Source organism: Oncorhynchus masou, chromosome 12 (assembly GCF_036934945.1).
Source record: "Oncorhynchus masou masou isolate Uvic2021 chromosome 12, UVic_Omas_1.1, whole genome shotgun sequence".
NCBI lineage: Eukaryota > Metazoa > Chordata > Actinopteri > Salmoniformes > Salmonidae > Oncorhynchus > Oncorhynchus masou.
Genome location: NC_088223.1, coordinates 45,208,730 through 45,226,769, shown reverse-complemented (window position 1 = coordinate 45,226,769; position 18,040 = coordinate 45,208,730). Strand labels below are relative to the sequence as shown.

General features: G+C 44.4%; 1 protein-coding gene across 1 annotated transcript in view; it reads right to left on the bottom strand.

The window, feature by feature from the left end:
* Positions 1 to 1,453: 1,453 nt before the first annotated feature.
* ubash3ba (ubiquitin associated and SH3 domain containing Ba) overlaps positions 1,454 to 18,040 on the bottom strand; it is a 68,953-nt gene continuing 52,366 nt past the window's right edge. The window contains exons 11-13 of the mRNA XM_064980742.1: positions 7,963 to 8,069; positions 5,715 to 5,824; positions 1,454 to 5,495 (exon numbers count right to left, since the gene is read on the bottom strand). Of these exons, the coding sequence (XP_064836814.1) occupies positions 5,358 to 5,495; positions 5,715 to 5,824; positions 7,963 to 8,069 (355 nt within the window). The 3' untranslated portion in view covers positions 1,454 to 5,357. The remainder of the gene's footprint in view (positions 5,496 to 5,714; positions 5,825 to 7,962; positions 8,070 to 18,040) is intronic.

Below are 18,040 nucleotides of genomic sequence, written 5' to 3'. Positions count from 1 at the left end.
TGAGACATCTCAAAGACACACATTAACAAGAACACACAGTTACAAGACTAATATGAGTCATTAAGCTAAAGTATTTTACTGAGTAACTTTCTATTAAGGTATTTATACTTTTACTCAAGTATGATAATTGGTTACCTTTTCCAGCACTGCTCGTTTGCCATTTGTTTTGCCAACATTTTGTTGTCCAGCTCCTTTTGGAAAGAGGAATCATCAGAAGCAGCCATTGTAGATAATTATTTAGCAGTCTTCGATGGACAGTGCACGGTAACATTGCTCCCGTGATCCTGTAAAACTAGTACCAGCTGTTTTGTAAAGCCTACCTTCGACAGTTGGAACAAGGAAATATGGTTCCTGTCAGGCTGTAGTCTTTACAAAGCCAGGGAAAATGAGTCAACCTAAATATCCTACAATTTCCTGGCAGATAGGAACATCATTGAGACAACTCCAGTAGCTGCATTGAACAAGGATAACCCTACAGTATCTACTCGCATGATCTGTCACACCCTAATCTGTTTCACCTGTCCTTGTGATAGTCTCCACCCCCCTCCAGGTGTTGCACATAATCCGCATTATCCCCTGTGTATTTATACATGTGTTCTCTGGTTGACCGTTGCCAGTTCGTCAAGTCAACCAGTGTTTTTGTTCTCAGCTCCTGCTTTTCCCAGTCTTTTTCTCACCCTTCTGGTTTTGACCATTGCCTGTCCCGACTCTGACCCTGCCTGCCGACCTGTACCTTTGCCTCACCTCTGGATTGTTGACCTCTGCCTACCCTGAGGCTGCCTGCCGTCCGGTACTGTTGCCCCACCTCTGGTTTACTGACCCCTGCCTGCCTTGACCGGTCTATTGCCTGCCCCTTTTGGACTATTAAACCATTTGTCGATTCGACGTTGTCTGCATCTGGGTCTTACCTTCTTTCCTGATACGGTTGGTCGTGCACTCAGTGAAAGGCCACAATATTTGCTACAAAAAAATGACTCCATAGACTTTTAGATCAGACAGCAGGCTCAATCAAGCAATGACGTCATTGGCTTTACTCCCATGGTGAGAAAATACAGCTTTAGTGCATAATTATATCTGAAACACCTTCTCATCACTCAATCATGTAGGGAGGGATACATTGGTCGGCTAATACAGGACTAGTGAACTACTTGAGAAAAAAAGTGTAATATTTTTATTAAGGTTTTTCAGGGGGTGCTGCAGCACCCTCAGAACCCCGACTTCCCATGGCTATGCTATTCACTCAGTGTAATGAAAAAATGTCTAGCTAAAACTGATAAAATCTTGCTGCGCAATGACAGAAATTTGGTCTATGCCTTCTCAGAGTATAATATGTCTAGTTAAATGCCTATGGTATATCAACTGGTAAAACTGTGCTGTCCAACTGAAATACTCCAATCATACATTGCCACCTAGTGGCATTTAATAGTAGCATCTTTGCAAAATCACACATGAATGCAGATAAAACATTTATTTGCAAATCATTTGTATATTTCTTAAGCAGTTCATGATCACTATAATTTTCACAATCCTTTATCATTACAGAGGCAGTCATTTGCAACAAAATATAATACACAACCTTCTGGAACACTGTGTAATGCACACATCTTAAAACAATAAATACAACATTAACAGGATTTCTTTTTTTTCATGTATAGTTTGTGAGCTTGTTTTATTTCCCCTTTTTGCACGGAGAGCACTTGTGGAAATAGTGAGAGCAGTCTGGCACAGCGCAGAGGAGGTTATTATTAATAATAATAAGTTTTTTCTTACCATTAAAATTACAACAAAACAAGTTAACAGTAATGTGGGAAGACTAGACTGTGTCGAGTACTGACGACTTCAATAGATGGAGTACTGCCAACTCAAGTAGGATGGACGAAACAGTGCGAGGGTAAAGTGAAGTTGCAAAACCAAGTAAGGGGAATTAATTGAAAAAATTGATCTGTAACTTCTTTAACCAATAATACGTTTCCTTCACTCATTCATTAAAGCATTCGCTCCTTTACAACAATATAAATGAATGGTTTCATACATTATCATTTGAAGGCTGTTGTATATATTGTACTTACATTTGACAACCATATCATTATATCCTTTTTTCAATAATAGTGATGCCCCGGTTCATATAGGCAATCACGTACATTTAAAATAAACAACTTAAATATCCAATCTTTCAACATATTCAAATAACTTTCTAATCGAGCAAACATATCACTGGCTAAACACAGACAATGGGAGAGTCCTGAGAAGAGCTTTGTGCTCCGTGCAAAGATATGGCATAGAGCACAGTAAAGAGGGGAGAGAGAGAAAAACAGTGAGAGAGGGGGGGGGGGGTAACAGAAGCATTGTTTTAATTTCTAAGACCACGCTTTCCCACTTCTGCCAGCATATTGTGTTTGCAGCCATGTTGTTGCAAGCGCACTGCTTTGTTATACGGTAGATTGGGTTACTAATGACGTTAATCAGGTTGTGAAAGAAACAGGTTATTACTGTGTATAGCTTTGCGGGGAGACCGAAACACAGTTGGCCTCAAATGAAGACATATTTGTGACGTGACTGATCGACATGACAAAACATATTGATATTGGCAATCGATGAATAAAAAGTCCTTCCAGAGGAAGCATCTCAATGTTGGTTTTAATGTACTGTTTAGTCCGTGGTTTTGAGCAAAGGTGACGTTTGGGGCGGAGGAGTGGGGGGGAGGCTGTGTGGGTTACATTGCACATTTACCAGGTCTCCACTCATAGGTCACTATATAAAGGAAAAGGAAAGCATACATACATTGAGGAAGGAAAAAAAAGTGAAAATATGCTGGTGCTTTTTAACACAACACGGTTCTGAGAAGGATCATTAGGATCGAATGCTTCTTCAAGACATCTGTGATGACTGTCAACCATCTCCATTTCGGTTTCACCTTGAAGAAAAATCATAATTCAGACAGCAAGAGTAGTTTGGTTGGTTGGCTACATCCTAGGTGTCTCATGTGCAGTAGCTAGCTGTCCCAAAACACATGGCACTGGTTGATATGTAAAACTGCTCATGACATCGTCCCTCTGACTTCATTGGTTGGACATACCTGCATGTCATTTTCTTAGATGTGCTAACAAACATGAACACTCTTGTCATTTAACAGGATGTGCACTGCACAAATGAAAAAGACAAAAACAAATAAATGTTAAAAGCTTGAATGTTTAACCCTTTCCAAAACAAACGTCTTTAAACAAAGCGTTTACGGCTAGGTTGGAGTTGCTGAGGGATGGTTGGAGGGTTGAACTAGCCAACTCGACCCTAAAGCTAAAAGTGACAGCTCTCATCTGATTGTCAAGATTCAGGCCTAGATTTGTGCTTTTTGAGGAGGCTTTATGCAGCGGGTGAAATGACTGAGTACATTGAACGTCACATTTTTAGAGCCATGGAAGATTCTAGCAGACAAGGGGTTTCTTGTGCAGGTCTCTTCTCGTCACAGTGTATGAGAAAGCAGCCATGTTTATTTTTTAAAAAGGTGGCACCAAAGCGTCGGCTCTCTGAAACATCCCCTTCTCATGACACTAAGTTTGTTAGCCATCAACAATGGCTCAGAAATACGACACGTTTTCATGAAGCGCTCTCCCCATTCAGTGAGGCATAGGGAAGGGAGGGGAAAGGGCAACTTGGAGATTTTGCTGCCCTGCTCCTGTCCTTTGTGCTCTGGCCAATACACACACCTCCTCATTCACAAATAGTGCATTAAAGCATATATCTTCAATACATATCAATATATTCTACAATATACACTACCGTTCAAAATATACTATAACATCAAATTGATCAGAAATACAGTGTAGACATTGTTAATGTGTTAAATGACTAGAAGGCCTGGAAGGCCTGGAAGGCCAGCATCCCTGGACAATCGCCTCTTCACTGTTGACGTTGAGACTGGTGTTTTGCGGGTACCATTTAATGAAGCTGCCAGTTGAGGACTTGTGAGGCGTCTGTTTCTCAAACTAGACACTAATATACTTGTCCTCTTGCTCAGTTGTACACCGGGACCTCCCACTCCTCTTTCTATTCTGGTTAAAGCCAGTTGGTGCGGTTCTGTGAAGGGAGTAGTACACAGCATTGTACGAGATCTTCAGTTTCTTGTCAATTTCTCTCATGGAATAGCCTTCATTTCTCAGAACAAGAATAGACCGATGGGTTTCAGAAGAAAGTTCTTTGTTTCAGGCCATTTTGAGCCTGTAATTAAACCCACAAATACTGATGCTCCAGATGCTCCACTAGTCTAAAGACGGCCAGTTTTATTGCTTCTTTAATCAGAACAACAGTGTTCAGCTGTGCTAACATAATTGCAAAAGGGTTTTCTAACGATCAATTAGCCTTTTAAAATTATAAACTTGAATTAGCTAACACAACGTGCCATTGGAACACAGGAGTGATGGTTGCTGATAATGGGCCTCTGTATGCCTATGTAGATATTCTATTAAAAAAATCTGCCGTTTCCAGCTACAATAGTCATTTACAACATTAACAAGGTCCACACTGTATTTCTGATCAATCTGATGTTATTTTAAATGGGGGGGGGGGGGATTTGCCTTTCTTTCAAAAACACCAACATTTCTAAGTGACCCCAAACTTTAGAACGGTAGTGTTTATCTCAATGCTGCAATATACACTGATTGTACAACATATTAGGAACACCTGCTCTTTCCATGACATAAACTGACCAGGTGAATCCAGGTGAAAGCTATGATCCTTTATTGATGACACCTGTTAAATCCACTTCAATCAGTGTAGACGAAGGGGAGGACACAGGTTAAAGAAGGATTTTTAAGCCTTGAGACATGGATTATGTATGTGTGCCATTCAGCGGGTGAATGGGCAAGACAAAATATTGAAGTGCCTTTGAACGAGGTATGGTAGCAAGTGCCAGGCGCACCGGTTTGAGTGTGTAAAGAACTGCAACGCTGCTGGGTTTTTCATGCTCAATAGTTTGCCGTGTGTATCAACAATTGGTCCACCAGCCAAAGAACATCCAGCCAACTTGACAACTGTGGGAAGCATAAGAATCAACATGGGCCAGCATCCCTGTGGAACGCTTTCAATATGTCCACGCCCCAACGAATTGAGGCTGTTCAACTCATTCCTAATGTTTTGTACCCTCAGTGTATATAGACTCATTCAATGAGTGTGTTTACACAGCATATGCGATGGAAGGCAGGGCATTTTTGGTCTGGTTTTGATAGCGGTGTGTGTGTGTGTATATGTTTACCGCGCTAGTTAGATAGCAGAGGAAATGTTAGCTTTGTGTTGGCTACATCCGTCTTAGCTCAGCAGTGTCTCTCTGGGCTGCTGGGAGGTGGGGGCGAGGCAGGAATTCCTCAGTCCTGCTGTAGCGTCTCCCTCCAATTGAAGCTGTGATTGGGCCCGTGGGTTAATGGAAGGATGGGCGGGTCCACCAGCTGCCACACTCCTGTCTCCCCCATCTCCTCAGCCGCACAGAAACCTAGGTAAGGAATCTATACAGGGAGAGAAGGAGAGATGGATGTGTATTGAGGGACAAACTGGTGTCATTAGAGAAGTGTGCAGGGCGGGCAGAGGCAGAGACAGAAAGGAGGCAGAGAGAAAGGGATAAAGAGGGAGAAAACAAGATACATTAGAAGGGAGAGAGCAAAAGAAAGCGGGATAGAAAGCAAGAGATAGCAGATCAAGAGATGTCCTAAAGAAAGCATGCTGACCTTCCTGACCACTTGTACAAAGTCCTTGGCGTTCTGTGGGCTGAGGCCCTGCATCTGGCGAGTACATGCCTCCAGGGAGGAAGCATGGGCCACGATCAGCACAGTGTTTCCTGTTTGAGACCACAGAGGTTACATACGTTTACATTTTTTGTCATTTAGCAGACATTCTTATCCAGAGCGACTTACCAGAGCAATTTGGGTTAAGTGCCTTGCTCAAGGGCACATCAACAGGTTTTTCACCTAGCCGGCTCGCAGATTCAAACCTTTCAGTTATTGGTCCAACGCTCTTAACCGCTAGGCTACCTACCACACATAACTTACTTACAGTACATATCTACTTATACACACTAACAAATACCATCACTTAAAGTACATGGACCAGTGGAGGCTACTCAGAAGAGAAAGGGGAGGACCATCCTAATCAGTGAATTTCAGAAATAGATACAATTATATTCACTTCACCAAGTACCTGATTAAAACACACTGTTTTGCAATGAAGGTCTATAGTAGTCTCAACAGCACCCTCTAGGGTAGCACCATGGTGTAGCTGGACGACAGCTATTTTCCATCCTCCTCCGGCTAAATTTATTTCAATACAAAACCTAGGAGGCTCGTGGTCCTCAACCCCTTCCATAGACCTACATGGTAATCATGACGACTTTCGGCGCAAGTCCTCCAACCAATCAAAGCTTTTGCAGTATGAACTGACTTGTTGTAATAAGTAATAAGCATGTGTGATTTAGAAGCTTGGTGAGTTGGTGACATTGTTGGTTAGATTGAGATTGGCATAGTGAAAATAGTTAAGCGTTTTTAAGATATTCAATTCAAATTAGTTTCTTCAAACTACAGGACACGAAGGTAAAGTATATATTGTTTTCTTGGTTTTATAACTTTATTTTTGTGTTGCGTTAGTGCCGTTTATAAAACAAAATGTGTAGCAAGTAGCTAGTTTAGCTACCAGAGTGCAGTTCTCTCTGCTAGAATTGCTGCTAACGCTCCCAAACAATGTAGTGGATTTTTTGTTGAGGAACCCTCATTGCCCACATCAGATGTTACAATGCTTTATTTGCTGAGCATATGGACGTTTCTACGGTCTTCTTCTTTGATCATCTTCTTTGAGACAAAATCAATTCAGAATGATTTGACAGCTTCCATCGCATAATCCATTAAAAGTGAGATTAAAAGACTGGTTGACGCAGAGCATTTTGGCACATGGCAAATCAGCTGTCGCTCGCAGTTGTTAGCTGTGAATACAAATAGCCAATGCAATTCCGTAACAGAAGTGCCGTCATAAGTTTGTGCAACAAGCTTCTCCATGAAGTTAAACTCTGACTTTGTTAATTCTGAGATGTCCAACAGACTGCGCACCTTGCTCATTTGACACAAAAGTATCCCAAGAAATGTTCCTGAATAAAGCCCTGATCATCCACATTACCCGACTATAACTAACAACTGCGAGCGACTGCTGATGTCTGTGGTTTCATCCATTTGCCATGTGACAAAATGCGCCGTCAACCTCTTAAATGGATGGAAGCTAATCAAATCATTCTGAATTGATTTCGGCATTAAAGAGAAAGACAGTAGAAACTTCCATATGCTCAGCAAGTAAAGCATCGTCACTTGTTGCCCAAACCTAAGATGGCGCTTATGTAATGGAATGCATTGGCTATTTGTATTCACAGCCTCGTCCCCTCCTGTTCCCCGATTAAGAGGTGATGACCACTCCGCTACCAGTGTCAACTCTCTCCTGATATGAACTGAAGCCATATCTCATGGATGCACTGAATGTTTCCTGTCCAAGCATTGTGAGTAGGCCTGTCAATTTTCTCTCATTACTGTATGTAGAGTCAATCACATTCACAAACACAATCACATTATTACACATCAATGTGATTGTAATCCTTGCTTGGACTAACTCATTCTTAGCTATTTTGTACAGCACTGAAGCCTTTGAACACACCTCATACCCACATTCAATCCCTTCCCAACACTAAGTAGCCCTCTCATTCCTATTCCCCATCATTATAAATGTCTTTATTAAATCTATTTTCGAGGGGATCATCCAGAGCGATTAGTTGCACAGATTTGCTAATCTTGACCACATCATGAGTAGTTGTTTAGGATGCAGGATGATTTGTAGATCAGGGATTCTGCACAAAGCCTTGCTCAGGCCCATCCTCTGGAACACTGAATATGTAGCATAGTGTTACATCACAGTGACTGTCTAGTCTGCTTTGGTCCATCTTACCCAGGTTTTTGCACTCTGTCAGAATCTCCCTGGTGACCTGGAAGCTCCGGCTGATGTAGGCGTCATAGGACTCTGACACGCCAAGCTTGCTGATGGGAATATGAGGTCTGGAGGAGAAGAAGAGAATAATCTGTTAGTTACACTGAGCCCTGTCTTCTGTAGCTCAGTTAGTAGAGCATGACGCTTGCAACGCCAGGATAGTGGGTTAGATTCCCGGGACCACCGTACATAAAATGTATGCAAGCATGACTGTCACTTTGGATAAAAGCATTTGCTAAATTAAATATTCAGAAAATCCATAATGACACTGTATAACATTTTTATTGCTGGCTATTTTCTGTTTACAATGTATTTTCACCTGACTGCAACACTTACCAAAGAGCTGCAGTTAGTTTCAGAATGGGTAGCAAGGAATGAGTTAGTCCTCAATATTTCCAAAACTAAAGGCATTGTATTTGGGACAGATAATTCACTAAACCCTGAATCTCAACGTCTTGTAATGAATCATGTGAAAATTGAGCAAGTTGAGGTGCTTGGTGTAACCCTGAATTGTAAAATGGTCAAAACATATTGATACAACAGATACTATGATGTGGAGAAGTCTGTCCATAATGTCCAGTATGTCACACTTCCGGCGCCGACAGAGATGGCCGCCTCGCTTCGCGTTCCTAGGAAACTATGCAGTTTTTTTGTTTTTTTTTCGTGTTATTTCTTACATTAGTACCCCAGGTCATCTTAGGTTTCATTACATACAGTCGAGAAGAACTACTGTATATAAGATCAGCGTCAACTCACCATCAGTACGACCAAGAATATGTTTTTCGCGACAGGGATCCTGTGTTCTGCCTTACAAACAGGACAACAGAATGGATCGCATGCAGCGACCCAAAAAAACGACTCAGAAAAAGAGGGAAACGAGGCGGTCTTCTGGTCAGACTAGGGAGACGGGCACACCGTGCACCACTCCCTAGCATTCTTCTTGCCAATGTCCAGTCTCTTGACAACAAGGTTGATGAAATCCGAGCAAGGGTAGCATTCCAGAGGGACATCAGAGACTAACGTTCTGTGCTTCACGGAAACACGGCTCACTGGAGAGACGCTATCCGAAGCGGTGCAGCCAACGGGTTTCTCCACGCATCGCGCCGACAGAAACAAACACCTTTCTGGTAAGAAGAGGGGTGGGGGCGTATGCCTTATGGCTAACGAGACATGGTGCGATGAAAGAAACATACAGGAACTCAAATCCTTCTGTTCACCTGATTTAGAATTCCTCACAATCAAATGTAGACCGCATTACCTACCAAGAGAATTCTCTTCGATTATAATCACAGCCGTATATATTCCCCCCCCCCAAGCAGACACATCGATGGCTCTGAACGAACTTTATTTAACTCTTTGCAAACTAGAAACCATTTATCCGGAGGCTGCATTCATTGTTGCTGGGGATTTTAACAAGGCCAATGTGAAAACAAGACTCCCTAAATTTTATCAGCATATCGATTGCGCAACCAGGGGTGGAAAAACCTTGGATCACTGTTACTCTAACTTCCGCAACGCATATAAGGCCCTGCCCCGCCCCCCTTTCGGAAAAGCTGACCACGACTCCATTTTGCTGATACCTGCCTACAGACAAAAACTAAAACAAGAAGCTCCCACGCTGAGGTCTGTCCAACGCTGGTCCGACCAAGCTGACTCCACACTCCAAGACTGCTTCCATCACGTGGACTGGGACATGTTTCGTATTGCGTCAGATAACAACATTGACGAATACGCTGATTCGGTGTGCGAGTTCATTAGAACGTGCGTTGAAGATGTCGTTCCCATAGCAACGATTAAAACATTCCCTAACCAGAAACTGTGGATTGATGGCAGCATTCGCGTGAAACTGAAAGCGCGAACCACTGCTTTTAATCAGGGCAAGGTGTCTGGTAACATGACCGAGTACAAACAGTGCAGCTATTCCCTCCGCAAGGCTATCAAACAAGCTAAGCGTCAGTACAGAGACAAAGTAGAATCTCAATTCAACGGCTCAGACACAAGATGTATGTGGCAGGGTCTACAGTCAATCACGGACTACAGGAAGAAATCCAGCCCAGTCACGGACCAGGATGTCTTGCTCCCAGGCAGACTAAATAACTTTTTTGCCCGCTTTGAGGACAATACAGTGCCACTGACACGGCCAGCAACGGAAACATGCGGTCTCTCCTTCACTGCAGCCGAGGTGAGTAAAACATTTAAACGTGTTAACCCTCGCAAGGCTGCAGGCCCAGACGGCATCCCCAGCCGCAGACCAGCTGGCTGGTTTGTTTACGGACATATTCAATCAATCCCTATACCAGTCTGCTGTACAAACATGCTTCAAGAGGGCCACCATTGTTCCTGTTCCCAAGAAAGCTAAGGTAACTGAGCTAAACGACTACCGCCCGTAGCACTCACTTCCATCATCATGAAGTGCTTTGAGAGACTAGTCAAGGACCATATCACCTCCACCCTACCTGACACCCTAGACCCACTCCAATTTGCTTACCGCCCAAATAGGTCCACAGACGATGCGATCTCAACCACACTGCACACTGCCCTAACCCATCTGGACAAGAGGAATACCTATGTGAGAATGCTGTTCATCGACTACAGCTCGGCATTCAACACCATAGTACCCTCCAAGCTCGTCATCAAGCTCGAGACCCTGGGTCTCGACCCCGCCCTGTGCAACTGGGTACTGGACTTCCTGACGGGCTGCCCCCAGGTGGTGAGGGTAGGTAACAACATCTCCTCCCCGCTGATCCTCAACACTGGGGCCCCACATGGGTGCGTTCTGAGCCCTCTCCTGTACTCCCTGTTCACCACGACTGCGTGGCCACGCACGCCTCCAACTCAATCATCAAGTTTGCGGACGACACAACAGTGGTAGGCTTGATTACCAACAACGACGAGACGGCCTACAGGGAGGAGGTGAGGGCCCTCGGAGTGTGGTGTCAGGAAAATAACCTCACACTCAACATCAACAAAACTAAGGAGATGATTGTGAACTTCAGGAAACAGCAGAGGGAACACCCCCCTATCCACATCGATGGAACAGTAGTGGAGAGAGTAGCAAGTTTTAAGTTCCTCGGCATACACATCACAGACAAACTGAATTGGTCCACTCACACAGACAGCATCGTGAAGAAGGCGCAGTAGCGCCTCTTCAACCTCAGGAGGCTGAAGAAATTCGGCTTGTCACCAAAAGCACTCACAAACTTCTACAGATGCACAATCGAGAACATCCTGGCGGGCTGTATCACCGCCTGGTACGGCAACTGCTCCGCCCTCAACCGTAAGGCTCTCCAGAGAGTAGTGAGGTCTGCACAACGCATCACCGGGGGCAAACTACCTGCCCTCCAGGACACCTACACCACCCTATGTTGCAGGAAGGCCATAAAGATCATCAAGGACATCAACCACCCGAGCCACTGCCTGTTCACCCCGCTATCATCCAGAAGGCGAGGTCAGTACAGGTGCATCAAAGCTGGGACCGAGAGACTGAAAAACAGCTTCTATCTCAAGGCCATCAGACTGTTAAACAGCCACCACTAACATTGAGTGGCTGCTGCCAACACACTGACTCAACTCCAGCCACTTTAATAATGGGAATTGATGGGAAATGATGTAAATATATCACTAGCCACTTTAAACAATGCTATCTTATATAGTGTTACTTACCCTACATTATTCATCTCATATGCATACGTATATACTGTACTCTATATCATCGACTGCATCCTTATGTAATACATGTATCACTAGCCACTTTAACTATGCCACTTTGTTTACATACTCATCTCATATGTATATACTGTACTCGATACCATCTACTGTATCTTGCCTATGCTGCTCTGTACCATCACTCATTCATATATCCTTATGTACATATTATTTATCCCCTTACACTGTGTATAAGACAGTAGTTTAGGAATTGTTAGTTAGATTACTTGTTGGTTATTACTGCATTGTCGGAACTAGAAGCACAAGCATTTCGCTACACTCGCATTAACATCTGCTAACCATGTGTATGTGACAAATAAAATTTGATTTGATGAAGCGCTACTCTGTCTTCTTAACACCATCAACAAGGTAGGTCCTACAGGCCCTGGTTTTGTTGCACCTGGACTACTGTTCAGTAGTGTGGTCAGGTGCCACAAAGGGGGACTTAGGAAAATTGCAGTTGGCTCAGAACATGGCGGCACGGCTGGCCCATAAAAGTACATGGAGAGCTAACATTAATGATGTGCAGTTCAAAGTGGAAGAGAGATTTACAATAACAAGTAATGATGAAGTCAAAGATTGACAAGCTGAATGTACCGAGCTGTCCGTTTTAAAATTCTAGCATTTTTTAAATTTTATTTCACCTTTATTTAACCAGGTAGGCAAGTTGAGAACAAGTTCTCATTTACAATTGCGACCTGGCCAGGATAAAGCAAAGCAGTTCGACACATACAACGACACAGAGTTACACATGGAGTAAAACAAACATAGTCAATAATACAGTATAAACAAGTCATATACGATGTGAGCAAATGAGGTGAGATAAGGGAGGTAAGGGCAAAAAAAGGCCATGGTGGCAAAGTAAATACAATATAGCAGGTAAAACACTGGAATGGTAGATTTGCAATGGAAGAATGTGCAAAGTAGAAATAAAAATAATGGGGTGCAAAGGAGGAAAATAAATAAATAAATAAAATACAGTATGGAAAGAGGTAGTTGTTTGGGCTAAAATATAGGTGGGCTATGTACAGGTGCAGTAATCTGTGAGCTGCTCTGACAGTTGGTGCTTAAAGCTAGTGAGGGAGATAAGTGTTTCCAGTGTCAGAGATTTTTGTAGTTCGTTCCAGTCATTGGCAGCAGAGAACTGGAAGGAGAGGGGGCCAAAGAAAGAATTGGTTTTGGGGGTGACTGGAGCGATATACCTGCTGGAGCGTGTGCTACAGGTGGGAGATGCTATGGTGACCAGCGAGCTGAGATAAGGGGGGACTTTACCTAGCAGGGTCTTGTAGATGACATGGAGCCAGTGGGTTTGGCGACGAGTATGAAGCGAGGGCCAGCCAACGAGAGTGTACAGGTCGCAATGGTGGGTAGTTTATGGGGCTTTGGTGACAAAACTGTGATGTGATGTGCATCCAATTTGTTGAGTAGGGTATTGGAGGCTATTTTGTAAATGACATCGCCAAAGTCGAGGATTGGTAGGATGGTCAGTTTTACAAGGGTATGTTTGGCAGCATGAGTGAAGGATGCTTTGTTGCGAAATAGGAAGCCAATTCTAGATTTAACTTTGGATTGGAGATATTTTATATGGGTCTGGAAGGAGAGTCTAACCAGACACCTAAGTATTTGTAGTTGTCCACGTATTCTAAGTCAGAGCCGTCCAGAGTAGTGATGTTGGACAGGCGGGCAGGTGCGGGTAGCGATCGGTTGAAGAGCATGCATTTAGTTTTACTTGTATTTAAGAGCAATTGGAGGCCACAGAAGGAGAGTTGTATGGCATTGAAGCTTGCCTGGAGGGTTGTTAACACAGTGTCCAAAGAAGGGCCAGAAGTATACAGAATGGTGTCGTCTGCGTAGAGGTGCATCAGACACTCACTAGCAGCAAGAGCGACCTCATTGATGTATACAGAGAAGAGTGTTGGTCCAAGAATTGAACCCTGTGGCACCCCCATAGAGACTGCCAGAGGTACGGACAGCAGACCCTCCGATTTGACAGTTGGTCAACCAGGCGAGGCAATCATTTGAGAAACCAAGGCTGTCGAGTCTGCCGATGAGGATGTGGTGATTGACAGAGTCGAAAGCCTTGGCCAGATCAATGAACACAGCTGCACAGTAATGTTTCTTATCGATGGCGGTTAAGATATCGTTTAGGACCTTGAGCGTGGCTGAGGTGCACCCATGACCAGCTCTGAAACCAGATTGCATAGCAGAGAAGGTATGGTGAGATTCGAAATGGTCGGTAATCTGTTTGTTGACTTGGCTTTCGAAGACCTTAGAAAGGCATGGTAGGATAGATATAGGTCTGTAGCAGTTTGGGTCAAGAGTGTCCCCCCCTTTGAAGAGGGAGATGACCGCAGCTGCTTTCCAATCTTTGGGAATCTCAGACGACACGAAAGAGAGGTTGAACAGGCTAGTAATAGGGGTGGCAACAATTTCGGCAGATCATTTTAGAAAGAAAGGGTCCAGATTGTCTAGCCCGGCTGATTTGTAGGGGCCCAGATTTTGCAGCTCTTTCAGAACATCAGCTGAACAGATTTGGGAGAAGGAGAAATGGGGAAGGCTTGGGCGAGTTGCTGTGGGGGGTGCAGTGCTGTTGACCGGGGTAGGAGTAGCCAGGTGGAAAGCATGGCCAGCCGTAGAAAAATGCTTATTGAAATTCTCAATTATGGTGGATTTATCAGTGGTGACAGTGTTTCCTATCTTCAGTGCAGTGGGCAGCTGGGAGGAGGTGTTCTTATTCTCCATGGACTTTACAGTGTCCCAGAACCTTTTTGAGTTAGTGTTGCAGGAAGCAAATTTCTGCTTGAAAAAGCTAGCCTTGGCTTTTCTAACTGCCTGTGTATAATGGTTTCTAGCTTCCCTGAACAGCTGCATATCACGGGGGCTGTTCGTTGCTAATGCAGAACGCCATAGGATGTTTTTGTGTTGGTTAAGGGCAGTCAGGTCTGGGGAGAACCAAGGGCTATATCTGTTCCTGGTTCTATTTCTTGAATGGGGCATGTTTATTTAAGATGGTTAGGAAGGCATTTAAGATGGTTAAGAAGCATACAGCTCGGACACCCACGCACACCACACAAGACATGCCACCAGAGGTCTCTTCACAGTCCCCAAGTCCAGAACCGAATATGGAAGGCGCAGGGTACTACATAGAGCCATGACTACATGGAACTCTATTCCACATCAGGTAACTGATGCAAGCAGTAGAATCAGATATAAAAATCAGGTAAAAATAAGCAGGTAAAAACACACATGCATACGCACACATTGTGATATTGTTGTATGGTGGTACTACATTTTTTGGGGTTGTGAATATGTGGTGGTGAAGGGACGTTACAGTGAAAGAAAAAAGTATTTGATCCCCTGCTGATTTTCTACGTTTTCCCACTGACAAAGAAATGATCAGTCTATAATTTTAATGGTAGGTTAATTTGAACAGTGAGAGACAGAATAACAACACAAATCCAGAAAAACGCATGTCAAAAATGTTATAAATTGTTATAAATCAGAAAGATTTCTGGCTCCCAGGTGTCTTTTATACAGGTAACGAGCTGAGATTAGGAGCACATTCTTAAAGGCAGTGCTCCTAATCTCAGTTTGTTACCTGTATAAACGACACATGTCCACAGAAGCAATCAATCAATCAGATTCCAAACTCTCCACCATGGCCAAGACCAAAGAGCTCTCCAAGGATGTCAGACTGATCATTTCTTTGTCAGTGGGCAAATGTGAAAAATCAGCAGGGGATCAAATACTATTTCCCCTCACTGTATATGATGTACTATTTTACGTGGCCTTTAGATTGCAGGCCTGCGTAAGAGGAAACTATGCAGTTTTTTGTTTTTTTACGTGTTATTTCTTACATTAGTACCTCAGGTCATCTTAGGTTTCATTACATACAGCCGAGAAGAACTACTGTATATAAGATCAGCGTCAACTCACCATCAGTACGACCAAGAATATGTTTTTCGCGACGCGGATCCTGTGTTCTGCCTTACAAACAGGACAACGGAATGGATCGCATGCAGCGACCCCAAAAAACGACTCCGAAAAAGAGGGAAACGTAGCGGTCTTCTGGTCAGACTAGGGAGACGGGCACATCGTGCCCCACTTCCTAACATTCTTCTTGCCAATGTCCAGTCTCTTGACAACAAGGTTGATGAAATCCGAGCAAGGGCAGCATTCCAGAGGGACATCAGAGACTGTAACGTTCTGTGCTTCACGGAAACATGGCTCACTGGAGAGACGCTATCCGATGCGGTGCAGCCAACGGGTTTCTCCACGCATCGCGCCGACAGAAACAAACACCTTTCTGGTAAGAAGAGGGGTGGGGGTGTATGCCTTATGGCTAACGAGGCATTGTGCGATGAAAGAAACATACAGGAACTCAAATCCTTCTGTTCACCTGACTTAGAATTCCTCACAATCAAATGTAGACCGCATTACCTACCAAGAGAATTCTCTTCGATTATAATCACAGCCGTATATATCCCCCCCAAGCAGACACATCGATGGCTCTGAACGAACTTTATTTAACTCTTTGCAAACTGGAAACCATTTACCCGGAGGCTGCATTCATCGTTGTTGGGGATTTTAACAAGGCTAATCTGAAAACAAGACTCCCTAAATTTTATCAGCATATCGATTGCGCAACCAGGGGCGGAAAAACCTTGGATCACTGTTACTCTAACTTCTGCGACGCATATAAGGCCCTGCCCCGCCCCCCTTTCGGAAAAGCTGACCACAACTCCATTTTGCTGATACCTGCCTACAGACAAAAGCTAAAAAAAGAAGCTCCCACGCTGAGGTCTGTCCAACGCTGGTCCGACCAAGCTGACTCCACACTCCAAGACTGCTTCCATCACGTGGACTGGGACATGTTTCGTATTGCGTCAAATAACAACATTGACGAATACGCTGATTCGGTGTGCGAGTTCATTAGAACGTGCGTTGAAGACGTCATTCCCATAGCAACGATTAAAACATTCCCTAACCAGAAACCTTGGATTGATGGCAGCATTCGTGTGAAACTGAAAGCGCGAACCACTGCTTTCAATCAGGGCAAGGTGTCTGGTAACATGACTGAATACAAACAATGCAGCTATTCCCTCCGTAAGGCTATCAAACAAGCTAAGCGTCAGTACAGAGACAAAGTAGAATCCCAATTCAACGGCTCAGACACAAGAGGCATGTGGCAGGGTCTACAGTCAATCACGGACTACAGGAAGAAATCCAGCCCAGTCACGGACCAGGATGTCTTGCTCCCAGGCAGACTAAATAACTTTTTTGCCCGCTTTGAGGACAATACAGTGCCACTGACACTGCCTGCAACGGAAAAATGTGGTCTCTCCTTCACTGCAGCCGAGGTGAGTAAAACATTTAAACGTGTTAACCCTCGCAAGGCTGCAGGCCCAGACGGCATCCCCAGCCGCGCCCTCAGAGCATGCGCAGACCAGCTGGCTGGTGTGTTTACGGACATATTCAATCAATCCCTATACCAGTCTGCTGTTCCCACATGCTTCAAGAGGGCCACCATCGTTCCTGTTCCCAAGAAAGCTAAGGTAACTGAGCTAAACGACTACCGCCCCGTAGCACTCACTTCCGTCATCATGAAGTGCTTTGAGAGACTAGTCAAGGACCATATCACCTCCACCCTACCTGACTCCCTAGACCCACTCCAATTTGCTTTCCGCTCAAATAGGTCCACAGATGATGCAATCTCAACCACACTGCACACTGCCCTAACCCATCTGGACAAGAGGAATACCTACGTGAGAATGCTGTTCATCGACTACAGCTCGGCATTCAACACCATAGTACCCTCCAAGCTCGTCATCAAGCTCGAGACCCTGGGTCTTGACCCCGCCCTGTGCAACATGTGTACTGGACTTCCTGACGGGCCACCCCCAGGTGGTGAGGGTAGGTAACAACATCTCCTCCCCGCTGATCCTCAACACTGGGGCCCCACAAGGGTGCGTTCTGAGCCCTCTCCTGTACTCCCTGTTCACCCACGACTGCGTGGCCACGCACGCCTCCAACTCAATCATCAAGTTTGCGGACGACACAACAGTGGTAGGCTTGATTACCAACAACGACGAGACGGCCTACAGGGAGGAGGTGAGGGCCCTCGGAGTGTGGTGTCAGGAAAATAACCTCACACTCAACGTCAACAAAACCAAGGAGATGATTGTGGACTTCAGGAAACAGCAGAGGGAACACCCCCCTATCCACATCGATGGAACAGTAGTGGAGAGAGTAGCAAGTTTTAAGTTCCTCGGCATACACATCACAGACAAACTGAATTGGTCCACTCACACAGACAGCATCGTGAAGAAGGCGC